The 24,273-nt window shown below is 46.7% G+C and overlaps 1 protein-coding gene across 1 annotated transcript in view; it reads left to right on the top strand.

Annotated features, from left to right (window-relative positions):
• Positions 1–5,818: 5,818 nt before the first annotated feature.
• The window catches only part of DDRGK1 (DDRGK domain containing 1), a 33,436-nt gene continuing 14,981 nt past the window's right edge, over positions 5,819–24,273 (top strand). Inside the window, exons 1-4 of the mRNA XM_058838395.1 lie at positions 5,819–5,960; positions 12,575–12,742; positions 21,413–21,519; positions 23,048–23,149. Coding sequence (XP_058694378.1) covers positions 5,873–5,960; positions 12,575–12,742; positions 21,413–21,519; positions 23,048–23,149 — 465 coding nt within the window. The 5' untranslated portion in view covers positions 5,819–5,872. The remainder of the gene's footprint in view (positions 5,961–12,574; positions 12,743–21,412; positions 21,520–23,047; positions 23,150–24,273) is intronic.

Here is a 24,273-nt window from a genome sequence, read left to right as displayed (position 1 = left end):
GTGCAAGACAGAAAGATGGACATATGTATGGTAAGTGAAGTCTGGTGCCACTAGGGCAGGGAGCAAGAGGACCTGGCCTTGTCCAGCCTCACTGAACTCTGGAAGGGAGATGAATGCAGGCAGGAGAACACCCACCCTCGGGTTACAGCAGTAATGCTGTTGTGCCACAGACACATCTTTTGCTGATAAAAAGGTTATCAGAAGGCAGGATCCATTCCCTGGCCCACTCCACCATGTGCTCATGAGCACAGAGGGAAGGCAGAGGCAAAGGGATGCTGAGAACGGTGGAGAAGAGCCTTTAGAGGAGAGGCTTTGCCCTCAAAGACAATGGGCACCCCACAGTTCAGTCTCCAGCCAAGCCAAAATAAAAGTGATTTCTTCTGTGCTGCACCCAGAAAGAGAAATGCAGCCCACGACTGCTCATGCCAAAACCAGGATGGGAAATGGTGAGCAACGTTCCCATTAAGTGGAGTCTGCAATCCAACTAAATGCTCTGGATTTATGGGAGTTGGCTGGAAAGGTGGATTTTTGCAGCTAAAAGCCTCCCCTCAGGCAGCAAAGCCATTACAGCTGCAAGTCCCTGTGGTCCTTGGGGACAACCTGAGGGAGGTACTGCTGGGTCACAACTGCTCCCCTTTTCTTCACCTGCAGCAAAGAAAGCAAATTCCATTTTGGCATCTCTGGTTTTCTTTCCCCTCCGTGCTGGTGGATTTTTGGAGACAGGAGAACAGCTCTTTGTTAATTTGTACTGGAAATCCTGTTCTTCCAGCTCTTGGTCACTGCTCGTGCGTTGTCAGCTGAGTCACAGACTTTGAGGGACATTTATTACAAACGCAGCTGATGCCCCCAGAACGAGATAGGATTTGTAATTAAATGGGGTTTAATGGGAACATGGGAAAGGACAGGTGAGATTAAAGCAGGGCTGCAGTGACCGACTTCTAAACTAATGACTTCTAAATTGGTTACAATTTACATTTTGAAAAGATACAGAAAACTCATTAAGGCTCTAGACAAACAGCTCGATGGGCATGAGAGTAGAGGAGAGAGCTCTGCAGCGGGAGCAGCTCTGAATGACAACCAGAGCAGCAGCAACTCTGAACGTTTCCTCTGAACATTTCCACCACTGCTGTTTCCATGATGGTTGCCCTCCCCAGGCCTGGCTTTGGGAAGAAAACCAGTATTTTCATCTTTGATTTTCAGCTAACATGTTCCAGAGGAGAAGCTTGCCCGGTGCTGGCACCATGCTCACACAATGCAGCTGGAGCTAAGTCTTGGAAAAGATCAAGTCCAACTTTTGACCCATCACCACCTTGTCAACCAGCCCAGAGCACTCAGTGTCACCTCCAGTCATTCCTTGGACACCTCCAGGGATGGGGACTACAACAGGTCTTTTCTAGGAATGAGTCCATTCCCAAGGAGCACTGGTTAAGAGTCACCTGGAATAGTTTATAGCCAAAAGAGATGAAGGAAAGATTGCAGATGAATTGCTGAAAAGACAGCCACACAGGGTGAGCCCTGTGCTCTGGGCATTAACCAGGGACATCCAAATCCACCACCTCTGTGGCTTCACTGTTCACCAAAGAGCCTTTGAAAGGTTTTGGTTTTGTGGCCACACGAGGGAAAGCATCTGAATTTCCCTTGCAGGGATTTCACTTCACCAGTATTTTTTTCTTTAATCCCCTGTCAGTACAACACTCTTGATCTCCAAATATTTTTGAAGATGTGCTCAAAGAAATCCTTAGCCTGGCTGGATTTCTTTTAGATTTATATCTTTATTGGAATTATTTGTTTCCAATCTTCTCCCAGCTTTTAAAGCAAAAGAGGTCTTTATCTGATCAAGTCTCACTGCCTGCATCCCTCAGACATCCTGGCCCAGAAGCAGCTGTGGCTGAACTAGACCAGACACTCAAACTTACAGAGCAGAAATGAGCTGTTATAAAACACAACACAGAGGGAATTATTTCACAATGATTTCAAGCCTTCAAATTCTCATGCATTTCTTAATTTTGTAATGTTGTTTTCAAGAACTGAGATCCTATTTTGTTTATGACCACTACTTGTGTTTAAATTTCGCCGTTTAAAGTAGATTTGGAAGCTATCTCAAGCAACAATAAACCATTTTATTTCTCCTAAAACAAGTGACACAAGTAGAGCAGTGAGAAGGAAGCAGCAGGGCCAGAACAGACCAAGACAGGTCTCAGAAGCTTCTTCAAAGGCTTTGGGGAGGTGCTGAGCTCTAGATGGTGCAGGGAGGGTCCTGAGTGGAGCTCACCTCACATTTAGGGTCACCAGCTCACTGCCCTGCAACTATAAAATATTCTGCAGCTCTTTGGTGCTCTGATCCAGATCCTTCCCAGAGTGAGAGCCTGCAATCCAGAGCGCTTCCTGGAAGGTGCTGTGTCCCACTGGCACGAAGGAGTGATGCAGAAATTCTCCCCTTTCATCAGCACATTTCGAGAGCATTTGGAAGAATAGCCGAGGTCCATATCCAAGTGGGTGGGAGCTGGAAGGCAGCACTTGCAGCATTTCTTCCTGTAAATAAATCCTGCTGCACCAAGGTTGCATCCCTGCTGGAAAATAAGGCGTGCCCAGGCACTGGGAAGTACATCCATGGAAGAAAATGGTTAGAAAGTCCCCTCTGCACAAACTTGGGTGCCAAGCTGCATTTTCCTAGATAATTCCCGGCTCAAAGCAGTCCAGGAACAGCTCCCAGCAGGCAGTTTGCATCCAGCCACCCTCCCCTGGAAGGCGAGGCAAGCTGACAAGTGTGGAAGAGGGCGTTGTGTGCCAGTTGGCCCCAGGGCCCGGGATACACCGAGTTCCTGGATGCACTTTAGTTTATTAGCACGGAATTGCCTCTCCTCGGAGCCTCATTACCGGCCATCCGTACCTGACACCACCGCGTGTCCTGGATCCAAGCCTCGGGGCTGCTCTGCCAGCTGGGAGAGTTCTCCCGGCTGCTCCAAAAAAGTGATGAGCGCTCACACGTGGATGTGCCTCCAGCCCCGCAAGGATTTAAATTCAAAGGGATTTTAAGTGGAGAGGTGGAACTTCGGGGTGGTTTAGTGGTGGCTTTGGCAGTGGGGGAATAGTTGGATTTGATGATGCAAGAGGGTTTTTGTAACCATAATGATTCTGCGATACATAAGTCCTGTATCCAGTAAGATGCTTGAGGGGGAATGTGTTATTTGACCTTTTGCCACAATAAACTGAAAAAAGACCAATTTTCCCTTAAAACAGCCTGTACTGGGATCAGGCGCTGCTCCCACGCTGGGGGAGAAAATTCCACAGGTCTGCAAATACTGGATTATTGTGATTAAGGATTTACAACTGCTGGGACAAGGGCAAACATTTTTAAACTAAAAAAGGGCAGATTTAGATTCAATATTAAGGAAGGAATTCTTTCTGTGAGTGTGGAGAGACCCTGGCACAGGGTGCCCAGAGAAGCTGTGGCTGCCTCTGGATCCCTGGAAATGTCCAAGACCAGGCTGGACAGGGCTTGGAGCAGCCTGGACAGCAGAAGGTGTCCCTGCCATGGCAGGAGGAGGAATGAGATGGTCTGCAAGGTCCCTCCCAACCCAAATCATTCCATGATTCCATGATATTCTTGCAATATTTGCATGACTGAGTGGAACAAGTCACGCTCCAGCAGCAGTCACCAAACTCAATCACCACCCACAGCTCATCACAGCCTTCACACATTCTCCCAGTGTCCTGGTAGAAAGCCAGCCTCAAAATCCTCTGGAATTTACATGGTTATTGAAGAAACCAGAGGGATTTTTCCAGGCATAAATTAGGAAAATACAAAAAGGCTTCTGTGAAACACAACCCAAGGGATCTCAAATATTTCAGAAGACTCTGGTGTTGTATCAAACCGACCTGAGCATCCCACGCTCGGTCCTTCCTCGGGAGTTTAAGCTCAGTTTCTACACGGGATATTGGTGACACCTACAGGAAAAACTCCTCTGCTCCCTCTGCAGCCCAGAGAGGTGCAGGTGACGTCCTGTCATTAACACCATCTCCTTATTAAAGGCTGTAGGGACCATGCGGGGAAGTAAAACACTCAGCAGTGATGCTGCCTGCAGGGCTGGATGACAAACAGGCTCTGGGAACCTCCAGCTTCCCCACGTCTGCTTCAGCCAAAGCTGAGCGTGAGGGGGTGTTGGGGGTGGATGAGAAGCTCCACGTGGCCCAGCCAGACCCCTCCGTGTCCTGGGCTGATCCCCCAGCGTGGGCAGCAGGGGAGGGGGATTCTGTCCCTGAGCCCTGCCCAGGTCAGACCCCACCTGCAGAGCTGCCCCAGCCCTGGGGCCAACAGCAGGAGGATGAGGAGCTGCTGGAGAGAGTCCAGAGGAGTCCAGGAGATGCTCCAAGGGCTGGAGCCGGGCTGGGAGAGCTGGGGGTGCTCACCTGGAGAAGAGAAGGCTCCAGGGAGACCTCAGAGCCCCTTCCAGGGCCTAAAGGGGCGCCAGGAGAGCTGGAGAGGGACTGGGGACAAGGGATGGAGGGACAGGACACAGGGAATGGCTTTAAACTGCCAGAGGGCAGGGATAGATGGGATATTGGGCAGGAATTGTTCCCTGTGAGGGTGGGCAGGCCCTGGCACAGGGTGCCCAGAGAAGCTGTGGCTGCCCCTGGATCCCTGGAAGTGCCCAAGGCCAGGCTGGATGGGGCTTGGAGCAGCCTGGGATAGTGGGAAGTGTCCCTGCCCATGGCAAGGGATGGAACAAGACGAGCTTTAAGGTTCTTCTAATCCAAACCGTTCTACAATTCTATGAATGATTCCCAAAATAAGGTTTTTGAAAGGCTATTACTAAAATAAAACTTTGCCATAAAACATTCAGCCTGTATTTCTGTTCTTTTTTTGAGAACTTCCCACTGTGTTGCTGGTTCTACATTGCTAAAATTCAGTAAATCCCTCAGGAGAAGCAGTTTTTCATGTGCTGACAGATCTGAACTCATCTCGAGCTCGTGACAGGGAACAGGCAGCTGTGGAGTCCACACCAATGACTAATTAGCTAAAACAGTGCTTTTGATCACCTTTAGATGTCACATACCCTCTAATTTGCATTTTCAATTTATTAAAACACTTCCCCCCACTAAGAGTGCTTTAAACAGTCACATTGAAAGTATTTCTGAAGCAAGAAAGGGCTTGATCAGCCAGAACTTCACAATCACAAAGCAAAAATGGGTAAAGCTTAAAATACTTCTGTCTTCACTCATTGGACTGAGGTAGAGCCTGACAGTTTCAGATCTAACAGTGGGTAACCATGCAAAGGGAGGAAATTTGCTCTCCATCTCCAGTACAATTTCTGCATCTTTCTGTGCACGTTTGGTTCAGGCCAGGTCAGGACATTCTCCTGACACTGCTGTGCCAGGCAGCTCCAGCTTCATCCCATTCCCAAACTCCAGACACCTAAAGGCGGAAGATAGAAATTACTCTGGGGTATAACTTAAGTTTTACCATTGCCAGGGACACCCCGACAGGGCCTGGCTGGGGTGGAGCCGGTGCGGGGTCCCGGCTGAGAATTTCCCCACCTTGGGTCCACCCGCCGTGCCGGGCACCCAGACAACGCGGACGCCGCGCTCACGGCCGGTTCTGCCTCATGGTTTTTAATTTCTCCTTCAACTCCGGCTTTCATTCCGCCTTTAATTCCTTTTTCCGCGCCCTCCCTCAGCGCCCGCTTCAGGGACGAGCCAGGACCCCACCCCCGCGGGCTGCCCTCACCGCGCCTGCCCGAGCGCAGCGCGCCCGCCGCGCCGCCGCCGCCACAGGCACCCCGCGGGGCAGCCCGCGCGCGGGGGGGGCCTTCCGGCAGCCAAAGGAGACGGGGCGTACCAAGGGTGATGTGGGCGGGGCCGGTGCTGCGGGATGGACGTGGTTCTGCTCGCCGCCGCTGCCGTGCTGCTCGCCGTCCTTCTCTTCTTCGCCACCCGCCTCAGCGGCCAAGCCAGGGCAGGTGGGTCGCGGCGCCGAGGGGATCGGCCGGGCCTCCCTCGCCCCCCCCCCCCCCCCCGCGGCCCGTTCCGGTGGGCGCGGCCCTGCTCTCTACCGGGTCCGCACGCGCGGGGTGGGGGGGGCGCGTTTCTCGGGAGCCGCCAGGGGGCGCCGCGCCTCGGGCGGCCCCTGAGGGGCACCCGCCATGTTGGGGGGAGCGGGGGTTTTGGGGGGTCCCGAGGGGTTTTGGGGTGTCCCAGGGAGGGTTCCAGCGGTGTCCCGGCTTCTTAGCCCCCCCCCTCCGTCCGGGCTGCCCCGCAGGCCGCGGGGTGGGGGCGCCGAGGCCTAGTGCCGCTGCTGTTGGGGGTTCCCGGCCTGAGGCGGCCCCCAGCGTGAGGGGCGCCGGGTTGGAAGTGTGAGTTCTCGGTCGGGGGTTCTGTCAGGGGCTTTGGGACTGGGAAGGTGTTCTTGAGGTTCCTGCAAATGAGGGGGGAATGGAGAGCAGATCCCGAAGGCTCGGGATCAGGGATGGAGGTCTGTCACGAATGGTGTCCCCCAGGCTTCTGTACTTAGTGTTTGTAACGTGTTTAGCAGAGACTTGGACAAAAGGGTCAATGCTCCAGCAGCAATTTCGCTGAGGAGACAAAACAAGCAGTCTCAGAGGGTTGTGCCCCCCTTCAGAGGGACTTTGACAGGCAGGAGAGAGGGGCAGAAAGAAACCTTCTGAAGTTAAGCACAGTGCGGTTCAGGGTCCTGCACGAGGGGAGGAACAACCCTGAGCACTGGCGGACTCTGGGGTCTGACTTCATGGGAAGGACCTGGATGTCCTGGTCACAGCGAGCTGTCCCCGAGCCAGCAGTGTTCCCTTGTGCCAGGAAAGCCAAAGGGATCCTAGGATGTGAGCATTTCCAGCAGGTCAGGGAGTGATCCTGCCCCTCTGCTCAGCCCTGGGAGGCACATCCCGGGTGCTGTGTCCAGCTCTGGGGTCCAGCAGAGACTGTGAGGATGATGAAGGAGCTGGAGCATTCCCTGACCAGGAAAGGCTGAGGGAGCTGGGGCTGTTCAGCCTGGAGAAAACTGAGACCAGTTCACCCATGTCCATCAGTGTCAGCAGGGAGGGCTCAGAGCTGGGCCCCGGCACAACAGGAACAGGCAGGAACTGATGTCCAGGAAGCTCCACCTGAACATGAGGAAGAATTTCTTTACTGGGAGCACTGGAAAAGCTTGCCCAGAGAGGGAGGGTGCAGAGTCTCCAGATTCCAGAGCTATTTCAGAGCTGTCTGGACTCAATCCTGTGTCGTGTCCCACTTCTGCTCCTTTTCCACCTCACGCGGTGCAGTCCTGGCATTGTGGGAAGCAGGTGGATGATGCAGCACCTCCAGCCCTGTATCACTGCTGAGCAGTGTTAGATCAGAGAATCATCTGGGCTGGGGAAAAAAAAAAAACTTCAAAATCACTGAGTCCAACCATAACCAACACTGCCAATTCCACTGTGGTGGAAGTGACCTTGTGTGGGTGGGAATTGAGTGTCGTGGGAAGGAGTCAGGTGTGGCTGTGAACTCACTGACCTTGTCGTGTTCTCACAGTAAAAGGAGTGAGGTTGTTTGGCTGTCAGGTGTCAAATTAAGGTGTTTAGCCAGGACAAGCTAAACTCATTGTCAATACCTCCACAGATTTTGGGGATATGGGGTGGTTTTGGCTTAGAATTTGTATTATTTTTCTTTTTTGGGGGAGTTGCTTTGATAATTTTTAAGAGGAAAATCCACCACACCTTTAGTATAAACACAGTCAGTGCAGTACTGTGCTGGTAAGGGATCTGTGTTAAAAGCAGATTTCGGTGATAATAATTAAATTTTCCGAAACAGTCCTCACACACCTGTGCTTCCACAGACCTGGTCTAAATCTTTCTCTTGGAAAGGTTTAGGAACTGATGCAATTTCATTGAATTCCTATGAACAAAGAGATGAACTTTTGGTAAAAGTGAGGGATGCACGTCCTGGAGAAATACATCATTTCCTGTGCTAAACTCCTGTCATGATTTCAATAAATCAGGGGCTGTGGGGCTTGAGAGGATTTCTTTTCAAGCATTCAAAGTTCTAAATTGGAGCCCAAACATTTGTTTTAAATAGTGTGAATTATTTAAAAAAAATAATAAAAGCTTTAATACTGATTTGGAGCAAGTTGGTTAAAGTTCACTTACATTCAGGACAGTTTAATAACGTTGTAGCCTTTTTCAGTGGTAACTTTTTGACACTTCCAACTTGGTCATGCTTTTTTTTACTGTGGTTTTTAGATATTTTTTACTGTAATATATTGGTTTCTGTCATGATAAAACCCTTCACAGAATTTCAGCTGCTGGGGATGACTTTGTTCACAACAGAAGTTATTCTTCAGAACCACTGGGACTGTGGTGTTTTTAATAGCCACAAAATTTAGTTTTAAGCAGGAATTTGCTTTCCTATTCCATTTGCTTAGGTGGAAAATGGAAGTTGCCACAATTCTGCCAATAAATCCGTGTTGCCACCTGGAAAGGACTTGAAACCAGGAACATTGGACCTAAAGAAGTGGTGGGAGCTCTCACCTTTTCTTGTTAACATGCAATGATTGGGGCAGCAGTTTTCTTTTGTGTTACCTTGTGGAAATTGGCTTTTAAAAATGTTCAAGGCTTGGCTGCTTTAGGGAGCTGAGGATCAGGAGAGGTAAATCCTGTACCTTTGTATTTCCTTTGAAAGGTCACTAGGAGCAGCATGTTGTTTCAGCAGGATCATGCCTGGACTTGTTCTACTGAAAAGGAAAAAAAAAAAAAAAAGTGTCATTTCTTGATTTTACACGTGGTTACCATCTCTCTTTGTGATAACCTGCGCTGGGCCAAAGCACCTCCCCAGGGAGCTCCCACCTATTGAATTTTGAATCCCTTTTTGAATTTCAGAGGTTTTCCCTGGAGGCAGAAGGTGCTGGATGGTGCCACCAGGTGTGAGGCTGCAGCAGGTGGAGCCCTGTCCCTCCAGACCTGCCAGCCCAGGTGTCACCTGCTCATCTGATGGAACTGAGAGGAAGGTGCTGTGATGAGCAAGGGGCTGCTTCTCTAGAAAAGCATCTCTGCTGTCAGCAAAAGTTTGCACAGTTTCGTGAAGGGGCAGATTTCTACCTGGAGAGTGTGAAATGATTCCATGGGGGTTTTTTGCAGTGGTGATTCACATCCAGTGAAGGAGAGATTTCTGCTTGCAGGGCCCAGTTTTGTTCTTTCTCCCTTCAGGAGGGAGACACAACCAGAATCTCAGAGCTGCCGCTGTGCCCTGGCTGACAAGTCAGCTGAAATAATCTCCTGCCTGCACTGATGCTTCCTGAACACTGAGGCAGAGCTGCTGTGCCCAGCACAAAAATATTCTTGGGTTCTGAGGGCTGAGTCACACCCTGGAGACCACAGCTTCAACTACAAACTGAGCCCACTGTGTCCATTTCCCAGACAGCTGCTGAGTGTTTTGTTTGTACTGCCTGTTAATTTGAGGGGTTTATCTCATTAATTCAGTCTGGCCTGCCAATCTGCAAAGCTTATGGATGGCTTGTCTCACCTCTTTAATGCTGGCCATTAGTTTTCACTCAGATGGCTGTGGATCAAGGCTAATTAGTGCTTGTGTGACTAATCTCTGCATGATCTGACTAGCCTGGGGTGCCACTGCTGAGACCCCTGCAGCTCCAGGAAAATGAAGAGATGTGTTCAGATAAATGCAGCAGCCAAACCCCGCCCTCTGCTGCGGGAGGAGGTGAAAAAAAATCCCAGCAGGGCCAGACCCCAGAGCAAATCGTTCTTGAGCTCAGATCTGATGGTCAGCCCCAAGAAAAGGGAGAAGTGATTTTTTAAGTGCGTCCTCTGTTCTGTGAAGTCTCCCCTGTGTGTGGCATCAGTGTGTGACACAGCTCAGGAGGAGGGAGAGCACAGCTGAACTTTCAGCGTTCTGCTGCAAATGCTGTGTCTGGAGTCACACAGGCAGAGCCCTGACCCCTGAGGGAGCAGGTCCAGATGTGTTACAGCAGAGTAAATGAGGATTTTCCCTTCCTCCTGCGAAGGACAGGGAGAAATGCAATGAGTACCATTCATGTTTTCCAAATCCCTGCCCTGTGAGTGCTTGGCAGGTGGGAGCTGTAGAATGCTGGAGTCAAAAAAAGTTGGAAAAGTCCTCTGAGATCATCCAGTCCAACCATTCCCCCAGCACAGCCAAGGCCACCCCTGCCCCACGTCCCTGAGTGCCACATCCACACAGTTTTGAACTCCCCCAGGGATGGGGACTCCAGCACTGTCGTGGGCAGCTGTGCCAGGCCTGGAGAGCCCGTAACATAAAGCCATTTTCCCCAATATCCAGCCTGAACCTCCCCTGGCCCAGCCTGAGCTGTTCCCTCTCCTCCTGTCCCTGTTCCCTGGGAGCAGAGCCTGACCCCCCCGGCTGTCCCCTCCTGGCAGGGAGTTGTGCAGAGCCAGAAGGGCCCCCTGAGCCTCCTTTTCTCCAGGGTGAGCCCCTTTCCAGCTCCCTCAGCCTCTCCTGGGGCTCCAGAGCCTTCCCCAATATCCTTTTTGTCACACCAGCCCAGAAGTGCCCCCAGCACTGGAGGTGCCCCAGCAGTGCCAGCACAGGGGACGGGCACTGCCCTGGCCCTGCTGCCACAAGCCAGGTGCTGCTGGCTCTTGTTCAGCCAGCTGTGTGCTGCTGAAAAGAATCTGCACTCAGGAGAAATATTTTAGGGACTGGAAGGAAGAAAACAGCTTCATTTAAACATTTCCTACTAAATGACAATTCACAGTGGATTGGTGTCTTCTGTTAATGTGCACATTTTAGAGATGTGATGAATATTGTCCAATAACTGCCCTGTGTGTTTGACCATTATGTGGGTCATGTTTGGTGGGGTTTAGTACATCCTGAGCCCAGTCCACTCTGGTCACTTGGAGGAATTACTGAGTCTTCTGCAGAGAATTAAATGGAGAAAAGCAGAGAGCTTGGTTCACATATTTTTCCCTGTGAGGGTTGAGCTCTTCGGTTTGAAATAAATACACGGCTTATAAATAGATTCCTCTTTCATAAAATGCAAAGCAGTCTCTGTTTCACAGGACAACAGGAACCAAAACCAGAATGAATGAGTGCTGGAACTGCACAGCTGAGCTGCTGGGCAGGACCATCTTGGGAATTACTGAAGCTTGCAGGTGAAAGGATGCTGAGGTTTGAATTGCAGCATATCTCAAGGACTTAGGAAGGGAAATACTGCATTTGTACAAAAAGCTTTTTGCAGAGCTTTTTTGGCATTTATCAGTGTCCAAGAAGTGATCTGCTGCTCTGCTTCTTTGGGAAATGTTTCCTGTAGCATTCCAAATAAGCTGTGAGTGGGACTGGGCAAGCCTTGAAGCAGCGTGATGGCATCTCTGGAGCCTGCACTCTGATTTCTCACAGCCCTGCTCTGTCTGCAGGGCTGGATGGGACAGGAGGGTGACAGCAGTGTGGCAGGGCGGTGACTCAGTTCCAAATGTCACAGCGTGTTGGGGCTGCAGTTGTGGGGGCCTGCTGGCATCCCTGTGACATCTCTGCTGCAGCAGCAGCTGCTGAGGGCTCTGCTGGCCAAGGCTGCCCCAGGTGGCTCTGCTGTGCAGCCCTGCCGAGCTCGGGGCTGCAGCTGTGTCCTTATCAGCCCCAAAGTCAGGGCTTTAAAGGCTGAGATACCCGAGGTGAGCTGCAGGCACACCTTTGGTGCTGCATAAGTTCAGATAACAAATCCCTTTTTCTGATGGGAGATATGCTAATAGGAGTTGTTTTAGGAAGGCATTGTTTGGATCAGGGGATGCTGCAGACTTGGCACAGTGTGCAGAGTGTTTTGTGCTCCTGCTGGGACGCAATATAAACCAGCAGATCACAAAATAGACGTGTCCCGAGTTGGAGTGAGTAGTTCTGCAGTTTTCCAGGAGACCATTTGAATATTTGCCTGAATTAAGGCTTGAAAGTTAATACTTTGCAGGATTGAGCAGATAACAAATATTGGTTAGGCTTATCAGCAGAATATGCAAAGCAGGTATCAAGGATGATGATATTTTACCATTACCTTTTTTTTTTTTCTTTGCACTGCTGCCATAGTTAAAAGCAACAGGGAGCCTCAAAAAAACCCAAAAACCAAAACAAAATCGGAGAGTTTTCTATGGAAGACTTCTGAAATGAACCCACTGGTCAATTCCATCCTCCCAGCTGCTCCTGTTAGGATATTCTTCATTTGCCAGATCTTAATTAGTAACTGCAGCATATGCAGAGAGGATGGTAGTGAGAGCTGCAGTGACCCTTAATGTCCTTTTTGTACCTAGCTGTGTTTTGGGGAGTTTAAATCAGCGGGGTAGATGAAGTTACCCCTTAACTGTGTTTATTTCAGCTGTAATTTGTGATGCTTGTTTGCTCTTCAGGTTTTGTTTCATGTGTAATGATTTACATATTCCTCTCTGAAACATTCAGGCTCTGAGGTTTCAATAGACGAATCTACGTTACACAAATACAAATTAAAATAAAAATAAAAAAAATCAGAAAGAAAACCACACTTTTGGGTCCTTGCTGTTTCAGAGGCAGAAGGGAAAGTCAGCTTTCATAGGAATATTTTATTTCCTTCTTGCAGCTGACGAGGAGCACCAGCAGAATGTGGCAGCAGCAGCAGCAGTGGCAGGGGCCAGGCCCCGGCCCCACGGCGAGGAACGAGCAGAGGGGATGCCCAGGCGCCGCAGGACCATGGGGAACAGGCTGATGGCCCAGAGGAGAGCCCAGCAGGCAGAGGAGTGGCTGGAAGGTAACACTGGCTTCATCTTGCAGGCATTGGAACAAACCTTCACAGCAGGGGAAGGGGTGCAGCTGCCTCCTGGAGGAAGATGTTTGAGTTTTTTGAGTAAAAAAATGTTACAGTTTGACGATAATCTTCTCTCCCTACTTCATCCCTTTTCTCTATATACCCCTTACATTTAACCTCTGCCTCCTCCTGAGGTGAATCCTGGCTATTTGTGCTGCCAGACTTTTCACATCCTTCCTAAAAAACTTTTGTATGTCCTGCTTAGCCGTGCAGGGAATTAAATTAAATTTGGGAAAACAAAATCCACACCTTTCATTGAATAACAAGCTGTAGTAAATTACTGATTTCTTTTGAAATATTAATTCCCAATGTAATTTCTGCAAAATGTGGAGTTTTCTCTCCAAGGAGCCATCCAGGTGGTGGTCAGGATAAAGTGCATTACCTGGAGATCACCACAGACTGCAGCATTTTGCCAGCAGGTTGTTGACAGTGTGTTGTGTAAATCCTCTGCTGGATTTACAGTTCACAGCTACATTCCTGTGGTGTGGTCGTAGACGAAAACACGGGGATAAATAACCTCTTTCTACACCCTGTGTAAGTATAATTCCCTTTTCTGGTGAAGCTTCACACATTATTCTCTTTATTGCTGGAGAGATGAGATCACCGTGATTCACCCCCCTGCATTCTTTCTACTTTCAGATCGTGGGTGAAGTGTTCAGGCTTTGCTGTGGGCTTTGCTGCACTGGAGTTTGCAGTGCAGATCAGGGTGTGTGTGTGGTGTGCAGGAGGTGAAAGCACTGAGCACACACCTCTGGGACACCTTCAGTAGGGACTGTTTGCACTTTGTTCAGCTTTTCCTGCCTTGCAGTTCGTAGGAAGCCTCACATTGGCTGGTGAGTGTGCTTTTCCAGCTAATTATGTTCAGCGGTTTCACAGATGGAGAATGGACAGGTGTGAACTTTTCAACTTTGGCTATTTCTTCTCGTGTGATAACATCCTGGAAAGAAAATGGAATCTAAAAATACTTGGTTTCCAACTCCAGACATCAAAAGTTTGAATGCTGAGGACCGACAGAGAAGCTGTCAAAGCAAATCTTTCTAATCTTATCTAATCTTACTTTGTCACTTTAGCAATAGAAGAATCTGTGTCATTGGGCTTTATAAATAATTCTTTTGCAGCTTTCTGTACATCAGAAAGTGCTGCTGCTTTTGCATGAAGTTCCCTTTGAAATGACATGCCTTCTTTTATTTGTTTCCTCTAATTTCTTACCCAAATTAAAACAGCTTCTTGCTCTTTGCTTCTGTTTTGTGCTGCTTCTGTGGGCGGTTTTATTCATATTTTGGGATGGTTTTTCCAAGTGGCTGAGCACAGGTGCACAGCAGGAACAGCAAAGCCTTTGAGCAGAGGAGCTGTGGAGAGAAGCATCTGTCCCCAATAATCCCAGCACTGAGGTGCTCAGTGGCCATTATTAATTGGGATTAGCCACCCTCTGTGCTGCAAATCCTTCAGCCTGGCCCTGAGCTACCTGTCTTAGTGTGGGGTTTGGGTTTTCCCCTTACAAAAGGATGTGCTGCATATTTTAAAGCCCTCTCTGTGGACATGTGACATGAGCCTGGAATTGCTATGGGATTTATCCCTGTTTTTTTCATTTTCTCTGCAGTATAGAGCAGTTCTGCCTGATTGCTGCTTGCATTTGAACCAGCTGGAATAGCAAGTTCTCTCCACAGCAGAGTTTTGTGCTAAAGAATTTGTTGACTCCTTGGAAAGAGAGCCCAGTGCAGCACCAGGGCTGAAGAACAAAATTATTTGGCGTTTTAGACAAACACCAAACCCAAGCCAGTCTGGTTTCTCCACTCTTTCCTTATAAATGCTCTGAAAACTTCTGAACATCTGCAACTGAAGTAGATTTTTATATTTATTTGTTTGAATTTGTTGCAGTGTTTTACTGGTAAATTTCTGTTCTGTGTGTGGAATTTCCACTCTGGGCCTGTGCTGCACTTCAGGCAAAGCTGCCTGATCCTTCTCTGTGTCGCTGACTTCTTCCAAGAATTGATTCCTTCACCAACCCATCGCTGCAAGAAACTGAGCCCTGAGCTCAGGGAGGGTGTGAGGATGGCCTGACCATCCCTGTGTCCCTGTAATGGTCACAGAGTGGAGTCAGGTGGGAAGTGCTGTTGCCACCAAAGAGTTCTGCCTGTTGGGAGCCAGTTCTGCTGACTCGAGGAAATGTCCCCAAAGCGGCACTTGCAGACTTTGGAGTTGTGGTTAGCATGAGGGTTTTCTGTTTTCCATTTAACAATCAGATTTCAATTCCAGAATGAGAAAGAAGCTTTGAGGGTAGAGTTGTAGCCCACGGTTTTTGCTGCCTGTGCTGAGCTGCTGTGTTTGTGCCAGGACTCAAATCTCCCACAGAGGGATGGAGGAGGAAAATCAACCCCAAACCCTGGGCACTGAGATCAAAACTTTGAAAACTTAATTGTCCCTTCTGTAGCTTAAATCTTACTTGTAGGTCTGGACAAGGAGTCATTTAATACAGACAGAGATAGTAAATGATTATTTGCAATATTCAAATCTACACCCATTGCTAGTGGAGCTAAACCAAGTTGTATTTCTTCAGCTTTTTGGGGTAGCTAACTAAACTAGTTACAGATTGTCACGGACAGACAGTAGTGCAGCAGCAAATATCTTCACTTTCCTCCCAGGAGGAAAATCCAGCAGGTGCTGGGTTCCTGATTCCCAGGATCCCTGTGGGCTGTGCCGTGGGACAGCCCAGGGAGGTGCCCACCCTGCCTCAGGTCACTGAGCAATGTTCCTCAGTGGGGATTGAGTGGAGGTCACCTGTCAGGGGAGCATCAGCACCTACAAATACCCTCTGATGACCAAAGATTGCTGGGAGATGCTTCTCCTTGGTGACAAAGTGCTTCTCAAAATGTCTGAGACCCCTGAGCTGTTCCACCAGCGTGACTGTCAGGCTGGCTTTAGAAAAATGGTTTTGATTGCCTTAAATTGCCCAATTTAATTCCAGCCACAACACTCCTGCCTTTCTTGCAGCCCTCTGCAATCTGGAAGTCTTGTTAAAAGCCTCTGTGCTCTGCACACTGGAGCAGGGTGGAAAAGGAGTCTGGAAGGAGAGTTGTGTATTCATGTGGTTAGGTTGAGATCCCAGCTAGCAGACTTAATTAACTCTGCGTGTCTTAATTTAAATTGAACCCAGACAGAGGTGGCTTTGTGGGCTGGCTACAGCCAAGATGAAAATGCTGCAAGGCATAAATGGGTGAGGATTTCAAGCATTAATCATTTAGAGCATGAGAGGCCAAGCTAAACAGTGGGAGAAGGGGATAAATTGGAGTGGGACTGGGGGTTGTTTGGGGCATGGGGTAGTGTAAATAAATAGCATTACCTATTTCAATTTTCAAATTCCTTCTATTTACCATCCAAGGAGGGTGTGCTTGGCTCTTGTTTTTGCCTGACTGATGCTTTGAGTGCATCCACTTGGATTCTGTTCACTTCTGGGTAGACATAAGGGTGTTCTTTTGAGAGCTTCTACTTGCTTGCTGATCATGTGCAGAAAAAACACTTGTCCAGCTCTCAAGTTGTGCTTGACTCTCCAAACCTGCTCGTTGTCCTTGAACACTGCAGAGAGCTCAGAGGTGAACAAAGTGCTTCTCTTGAGACTGCATTTTGGAGCAGCAAGTGACCCACCCATCTGATACTTACATCAAAAATGGAATTTCCTCTCGAGTGACAAGAAACTCACGAGGGTGAAATAATGACAGGTACAATTGGGTTGTCTTGATCCAGCTGTGGTAAAAATAATGAAGGGTGAGGGTTTTCTGTCGCATGGAGATGCGTTTCTGGCCAAAACTTTGCTGCTGTTGATGTGAGGGAGAGAGAAACTGGTGATTATAACTGCCCTAAATCACGGTGTGGTGAGCAAGAAACAGATTTGTTTAAGAAATGCCAGCACTTTCCAAAGTGTCCCACAGAACAGGGACCACTGGGTAATGATTTGTGTCTCCTGGGTGAAAAAAAGAGGCAGAAGGGAAGGATGAGGCAGAAGAGCCTCAGCAGCTCGGTCCATTTCCAGGGAGTGTTTTTCAAGGGTTTGATTTTGAGAGACGCTCATTTTCACATCTTCAAAATGGCCTCTCTGACTTGCTGCAAAATGCATTACCAAAAAATGGGGCTTTGTGTGGATTGTTGTTTCTGGTTTGGTTTTTTAACAAACAGAAAGTAAGGACTCCCTCGAAGAAATAATCTGGTTTTATCAGATTGCTTTTATTATTTACCCCAATCTGTGGGTTTTCTATTTCTGGCAGCAACATAAAACTCCAAGAGGTTAAACATCCCAACATCTGCATGGCTTTTCTCTGAGCTTTTAGCATTGTTTTAGCACAAGTGTTGGAATCTCCAGTGCAGAGAACATTTGGTTAAATTATTTTACTTCCAGAGCATCAGTAATGATAAATCCAACAGCTTTTGACAGTCTGAATGCTCGAGCTTGTAAAATAAAACATGATAAAGAAAAGTTAATGAGTGTAACATAAATGAAATCCTAAGTTCCTCTCTTCTTTTGCATGGCAAGGCTTGGAGATCAGAATCTCACATTTTTCTTTGTAAGTGTTAATCAGTATTGGGAAAGGAAGGAAAAAACAAGGTTTTTAAAGTTTTTTAAATGATATTAATTGGGCATTTTAAAATGCTCTTTATTGCTTTGTGTGGTATCTAAGCTCAGCATTCAAATCTTGCAGCTTAAAAAAATCTTGTATTAGTGTTTCCTGCTACGTTTTTGGGGAAAATAATATAAAAATAATTCTTCATCCCCAGTGAGTGATGGATATTGTGCATAAGTTCAAAAAGAATGTGTTTGTGCTGAAATCTCTTAAAATAAGCACTTTCTGAGCACTGAAAGATCTGGAAAATGTGTAAATTTAGCCCCAGTGATGTGGTCCCACGCTGTTCTTGTGAAATGGAGCTGCGTTAATTGGCGTAGTAGTTGAAATTATTTTAATGCTTAATCAGTAGGAAAACCTTTCTAGTACAGTTAAACTTTGACTAATATCCCAACTGGTGAATCAAAAGTCAATTTTTGCCTTGCTGCTACTCATCCAGTGAGTTTGGTGTTGTCAGAGTGCCCCCAGTGAGCGTCTGATCCCGTTCAGGCACAGACAGGCTGTGGAAGGGGGAGGGCTGTGGTTTTTCACTTCTGCCAAATGGTTTTAGCTGAGAATAAACTTCACATTCTGCTCTAAAGGTCTGGTGTCCTTTGTTTCTGCTGCACTTTTCTGCCCTAAGCGTTGCCTGCTTTTGCGGCTTCAGATTAATAAACCTTGCTCAGTTTCTAAAGTGGATAGCTGCCAAATTAAATTAAAAATTAAAAGATGTAGAAATTAAGACTAGTTATTAGACTATAATTAACCCCACCACAGGATTGTGTTACTGAGGAAAGGCCACACCTTTCCAGTGGCTGATGTCACACATCTGTTGGGTATTAATTGCATATTGTTAATAACAACTTCTGCTTTTGCCTGGCATCTTTCCCCTCCTCCTTTCTCTTACTCCTTTTGTTAGGTGCTGAATAAATTGTAAATAAGGCAGCTGGCTGTGCCCAGAGGACTTTTTGTGAGTAGCCACAACTCTTGTTCTTTTTCATGGATGGGAATCCATTGGCTTCACCCAAAATTTAAAAGGAAACAAGACAAGAGCAACTAGACCAGGTTGGATGGGGCTGGTCTGGTGGAAGGTGGGAGTGGCAGTGGGGTTGGAATGAGATGGTCTTTAAGGTCCTTCCCAATCCAAAGAGTTCTGTGATTCTGGGATAACTAAAATACACAATGCTCATTGTTTATTTTGGATTTTTTTTTCTATTCTGTACACAGTTCAGAATTCTGCTAAATTTCTGTTCTGATACAGAACATCAGCACATTTTCTAAAGTTACTGGGAAGTATTTTTAAAAAGAAGAAATTCAGACACCTGTGTGACTGATAACTTTTCTCTTGTGCTGCCTCTCAGTATGTTCAAAATATCAAGGAAAAGCAAAGATTCCTTGAAGCCACCTCTCAGCTGGCCAGCTGAAAACCCCACATTTGTGTAAAGCAGAGCATGGCACCCTGGTTGTGCTTTTGGTCTCTTGAGATGGGAACTGGCAGGACTGTGTTGAAATCACAGCAGGTTTGGATTGGAATGAATGTTAAAGCGCATCCTGTTCCACCCCTGCCATGGCAGGGACACCTTCCACCAGCTCAGGTTGTTCCAAACCCCATCCAGCCTTGGACATTTCCAGGGATCCAGGGGCAGCCACAGCCTCTCTGGGAAATCCATTCCAGGGCCTCCCCAGCCTCACAGGGAAAAATTCATTCCCAGTATCCCATTTCAGCCTGCTTTCTGTCAGTTTGAGTGCTGTCAGTGTGTGGGGTTTCCCAGCTGAGCACAGCCACAGGCTGCCCAAGCACAGCACTTGGGGGATGCTAAAGTGCTTCCAGCACCATGAACTGAACCTCCTGCATCACCCCCAAAGCTCAGGGACAGATGGAGTGCAAATCCCCATGGACTCACCCCTCCTGGAGTCTCCCAGTGTTGTCACAGCCAGGAGGGTGTGAAAAGTGACTGCTAAAAGCTGCTGAAACAATCACTGCTTTACCAAAATGAAATAGAGAATTGCTGGCTGTGTGCAGCACCCTCGCTGCTTTTGGTGGGGTGGTTCTGCTGTAACAACAAATGGATTCAGCAAATGCTTTGAGCGTGTGTTTATGTTGCTGTCAGCTTTATTTAGTGCATATTAATTACAGCCAGCTTTAGTGCCCTGGTGACCTTTCCAGCTCTGCTGAATCATGTGCTGTGTCTGCATCCCCATCTCTGGCTTTTGATGGATGTAACTCCACACAATGCAGGAAGCTTGGAGGAAGTGGTGCTTAAAGGGTCACATCAGATGTTTTAAACAGGAGGAAAGGAATGCTCCTGAGCAACAAAGGTGTGTTTGATCCAGGACTGGAGAAAAAAAAAAAAAGGCTTTAAAACAGTCCCTCCTTAGATTTCTGCCTCATGTCTGGCTCAGGTAATCTTAATATAGATGAAATTTGAGAAGCCCTCAGGTGGAGCAGTGTCATAGATGGTGTTTTATACTTGTGGTGTTTGCAAGGAGTAATTTTCTAAACAATAATATCAGAACTGAGCTGTTAATTTTGGAGTAATAACTGCTAGTGCTGGGTGTGCTCACCCATTATGTTTGGAACTCCCCACGATGCTGTATTTAAAATTATATATAAAGTTATTTTAAGCATCATTAAAATTATAGAAGCAACTGTGTCAGGTCTGAGTACCCATCCTCGCTCTGTGTGGTGCAGGAAGGGGGAACCCTTTTGATCATCTCAGTAATCAGACTCCAGTAATTCTCTGAAGCCCAGCTCAGCAACCAGGCTCACATTAATTCCATCTCCTGAAAACAGCTGTTATTTGAGAGCCACCTACACAGCTCTCAGATACATTTATTTCTCATGATGTCTTGGTGGTTTAACCATAGTTCTGTTCTGTGTCTTGGAATTAGTAAAACAAGAGTGTTTCCAACCTAATTCTTCATAAAAAAAAAAGAAGGGGGAGCGTCATTCATCCATATATTCTCCTTTCATAGCAGCTTTTTGGGTTCCCAAAAAAGGAGGCCAGGTGCTCTGGAGAGAGCTCCCTCCAGAAAACATCCTGGCACCAGCCCTGCCAAATCTCTTCCAGTTTGGATCTGAAGTCGGCATCGAGCAGAACAGCACTGGGGATGCTCAAAGCACCAATTATTTCACCCAAAAAGGGGATCCATGTGTGAGGAGCTTTCATTTTGAGCCTGCCATGACTGTGAATATGTTGTGTGGCTTTTGTGCAGCGAGCTGAGGATTTCTCTGGGAGTGTTGAGGTCAGTCCCCAGGACTTTGGTGGGATCAAGGAGTGATTTAGACCAGCAAATACAGCAGCCAAATGTTCCTGGGCAGGGAGGAAGTGGCTGCCTTTAAAAGCTCTTCTTCCTCAGCCCCTGAGTGAGCAGAAATCCTCATTTGCACACCCTTTGAGCATAAAACTCTTTCATATTTCACTGTTGCAGAAATCACCTCTGTAAACAACCATTTGTCATACAACAGGCAAATATTTACATGTCATTTTCTTGCAGGCAGACCCAAGATTTGCATTTCAAGGATTTTTTTCCCCTCATCCCTGAAAGGTTATTTCTGTCAGGCTAGAACCAGTGGATGAGTGGGGGGTGCCTCTGAATCCCACTTTTTCAATGGATGTCTGTTGTACAAATCCTGAGGCTCGCTGGTAAGAAAGTCTCTGCAGGCCAGTGTTGAGCAGATAAATAATGACAACCATTAGCACAATTTGTCTATCAGAGAAAGTCTCTCTTTTAATTGTGGAAAGCAAGAAATACTTATGAAAAGCCTTCCTTCAAAGGATCAAGGAAATTTTTCCTTCTGCCTTCACTCGAGTGTGTGTTTGCCTTGTTACTTCTGCTCTGTGGCTTTGGCAGTCTCATGTGAATTTTTTTTTTTCCCCTTTTTTCCATCTAAAAGGTCTTGTCTGAAGTGTGTGTGTGTCTCCTTTTCATCTGCTGCTGCTTTCCTAGGCAGCACTGAAGTTTCTCCGAGGGACTTCTGACAGATGATTTAAAATTTGTCATTTATGTAATGTTGCAGAGGAAGAGGATGCTGAGGAGGTGCCAGAATTTCAGGTGTCTGGGAAAATTGGAGCAAAGAAGCAGAGGAAATTAGAAGAGAAACAAGCCAGGAAAGCACAGAGAGAGGTGAGTATTTCCTGCCACGTATTGAGCAGAGCCTGAACAGCTCAGCAGAGAACTGGGGATGACACAGCCCAGAAGGGCCAAGGCAGTGCCATCACTAAATGCCTGTTTTATCTTAAAAATGTAAATTCAGCTTTTGCTAGCCCAAGAAGGCTGTGGAAAACAGCATCTCATTTTCTTTCCATTCAGACTCGTGGGGAGGAGAGGAGTTAAACTCTTGAATGCTCTTTCTTGGATGTTTCCACTGCCTTCCAGCTTAATGTCTCCCCTTAAAAATACACTGAAATCCCCATGGTGTTGGTGTAACACCCTGGGCAGCTGTGAGGAGTGGTTCAGGTGCTCTCAGGGTGTAAAAACTCAATTTTATCTGTGTTTAGCTGTATTTATTGTTTTTACAGACTGGGGGAGATGGAAAGCTTTTTGCTTTTGTTAATTCCAGGGAAGCAAGAGGCTTTTCAGCCTTTTTAAGGCAGCAGTTTGTGCATTTTCCTTGGAGTTGTTCTGTCTTTTTTCAGGCTCTGTATTGTTCTATATGAACATTTTTAAAGCTTTTGAAATCCCAGTTTGAGAATTTTAGTGTCACCTGAGGTTTAAATCTAGTGTAGTAGATGGAGAAATTGGTAATAAACTTAATTATTGGTTATATATAAACTTCCATTATAAACCTTTTCTTACTCAGTGCTTTCATCATTTTGTTACTTTCCATACTCATTGTATTTAATTTTCCTTTTTGTTTTTTTGTGGAAATTGTGAGCAAAGTTGAATGAAGTTGGATAAGCATCAGCTGGGGGAGCGAGGAATCTTCTGTTTCATTTTAAAACACGCTGATTTTTATTTTCCCATGTAGACAGATAAATTCATTGCATGGGGCTTTTTCCCTGAAACAATCAAAGCCAAATCCTCCCTGGAATACTTTCTGCTTGTCCTCTTAATATATTTTCAGATTTAAGTATCCTGAAGAGCCTGAAAAAAAAAATCCTTAAAAAATACACTCAACACCCTTTTTAATTTTCCCCCATTTTGCAACAACCTCTTTGGCTTAAAAACAAAAACAAAGTTATTTCAAGAAACCATTGCAGCTTTTTCTGTAAGGGATTCTGCCCAGGTTAATGATATATTTGAATGCAGTTATTTTTACAGTTTGTGTTCCAAATCCTTTTTTTTTTTTTTTTTAATTCCTTAGGGTCCATTCTGACTAAATTTCAAGTGAGGTGAAATGGAATTCCAAGACACAACATTGCTTAACATCACTCTCATAATAAGCTCATGAGCACATTCAAAACTTAAACAGTTACTGAGATCCAGATAAGACAAGTGAGGAGGGTAATTTCTAAATATACCACAATGTCGAGTGTGCTGCAGGGGAGGGGAAGTGAAATGATAATGGCTTTTTATTATTATTCTTTTTGATGTTTCTTTCTGAGCAGGCATCTCAAAGGTGGTAAGAAACCCCCTCATGGTATCATAATATGAAATTTTAAAATGCAGATTAAAAAAGAGTAAGGCTTGGCTTGCATCATGTTTATTTTAGGCTGAAGAAGCAGAGAGAGAAGAACGGAGGAAGCTCGAGTCAAAAAGAGAGGAGGAAAGGCGGAAAGAAGAGGAGAGAATTCGTCTGGAGGAGGAACGACAGGTGGGAATAATTGTGTTTATCTATGGAAATACTGAGCCAGGTTTGCTTTTGGCATTTCTCTGGGGAAGTTCTGTGCCCAGGGACCTGCAGGGACCACAGGGTCTGTCCTGCTCCAGCCATGCCCAGGATTTGGAGCTCAGGACTTTGACCAGCCCATCTCTTGAGTGTCTCCTAAGGATGGAGATTCACAACTTCCCCTGTTCCCTTTGAGCTGCCAGCTGGAACCAGCAGGACAGAAAGTGAAAGGCAGCAGCAGCAGCAGCAACTGATTTTGCAAGTGTTGTGTGAAATTGTGTGATTTCATTCTAATTCTATATATTTGCATGTGCTTGCCAGTTAAAGATTCCTGAGCTGTGCATATGTTAGCAGGAGTGACCCAGAAAAACAGGTACTGTTCAATTGAAATGCCTTTGTTGAATAATTTTCATTAGTGAGGGTGGAAAAGTTGACTTCAGAGCTGCTTTTTTGTACTCAGGCCATCAGTGCTGCTGCAAGTTGTGTGGTGGAAAGGACAGAGGTGTTCTGCACAGTCCCAAGATGAAAAATTGCAGCCCCCAGCTTTCACTGTGAATTTTTTTTGGATTTTTTTGAAATTTGTGTCTCTGCTTTGTGGAGATTTATTTTAATGTGCTCTAAGTGCAGGTTGTGTAAGTGGGGTGTGTTGCTGATAATATTTTAAAAAGGAAAGGACAATTTTTTATTTCCTTTGTCGAAGGCATGAAGGCAGGATAAAGCAATTTAGAAAAATAATCCATACATTAGACATACAGAGTGTATCCATGAGATCTTTGTGTGAGTGTCCATTTAGCTCTGGGGTTATTCCCCACAAATCCTTTTCCTTCTGAGCTCACAGTTCCTTTCCATCAGTAGAAATCCTGAATTTCAGAAATTGGATGGGGGAGAATGTCAGCACTACAACATCAGGATACGTAAAAATCTGAGATTTTGTAAAGCAGCTTGACCAAACTTCCAGCTGACCAATAATTCCACAGCTTCCCTTCCAAGAGAGACGTACAAATGAATGTCTTTAATATTTTCCTGAAGTTCTGAGAACTTCATATTCTTGAAACCCTGAGTAAGGAGCTGAAATGACTCCAGTGCTTTGGGGGAATTGAGAGGCACTG

Source organism: Poecile atricapillus, chromosome 4, assembly GCF_030490865.1.
Source record: "Poecile atricapillus isolate bPoeAtr1 chromosome 4, bPoeAtr1.hap1, whole genome shotgun sequence".
Taxonomy (NCBI): domain Eukaryota; kingdom Metazoa; phylum Chordata; class Aves; order Passeriformes; family Paridae; genus Poecile; species Poecile atricapillus.
This window is presented reverse-complemented; position numbering and strand designations above follow the sequence as displayed.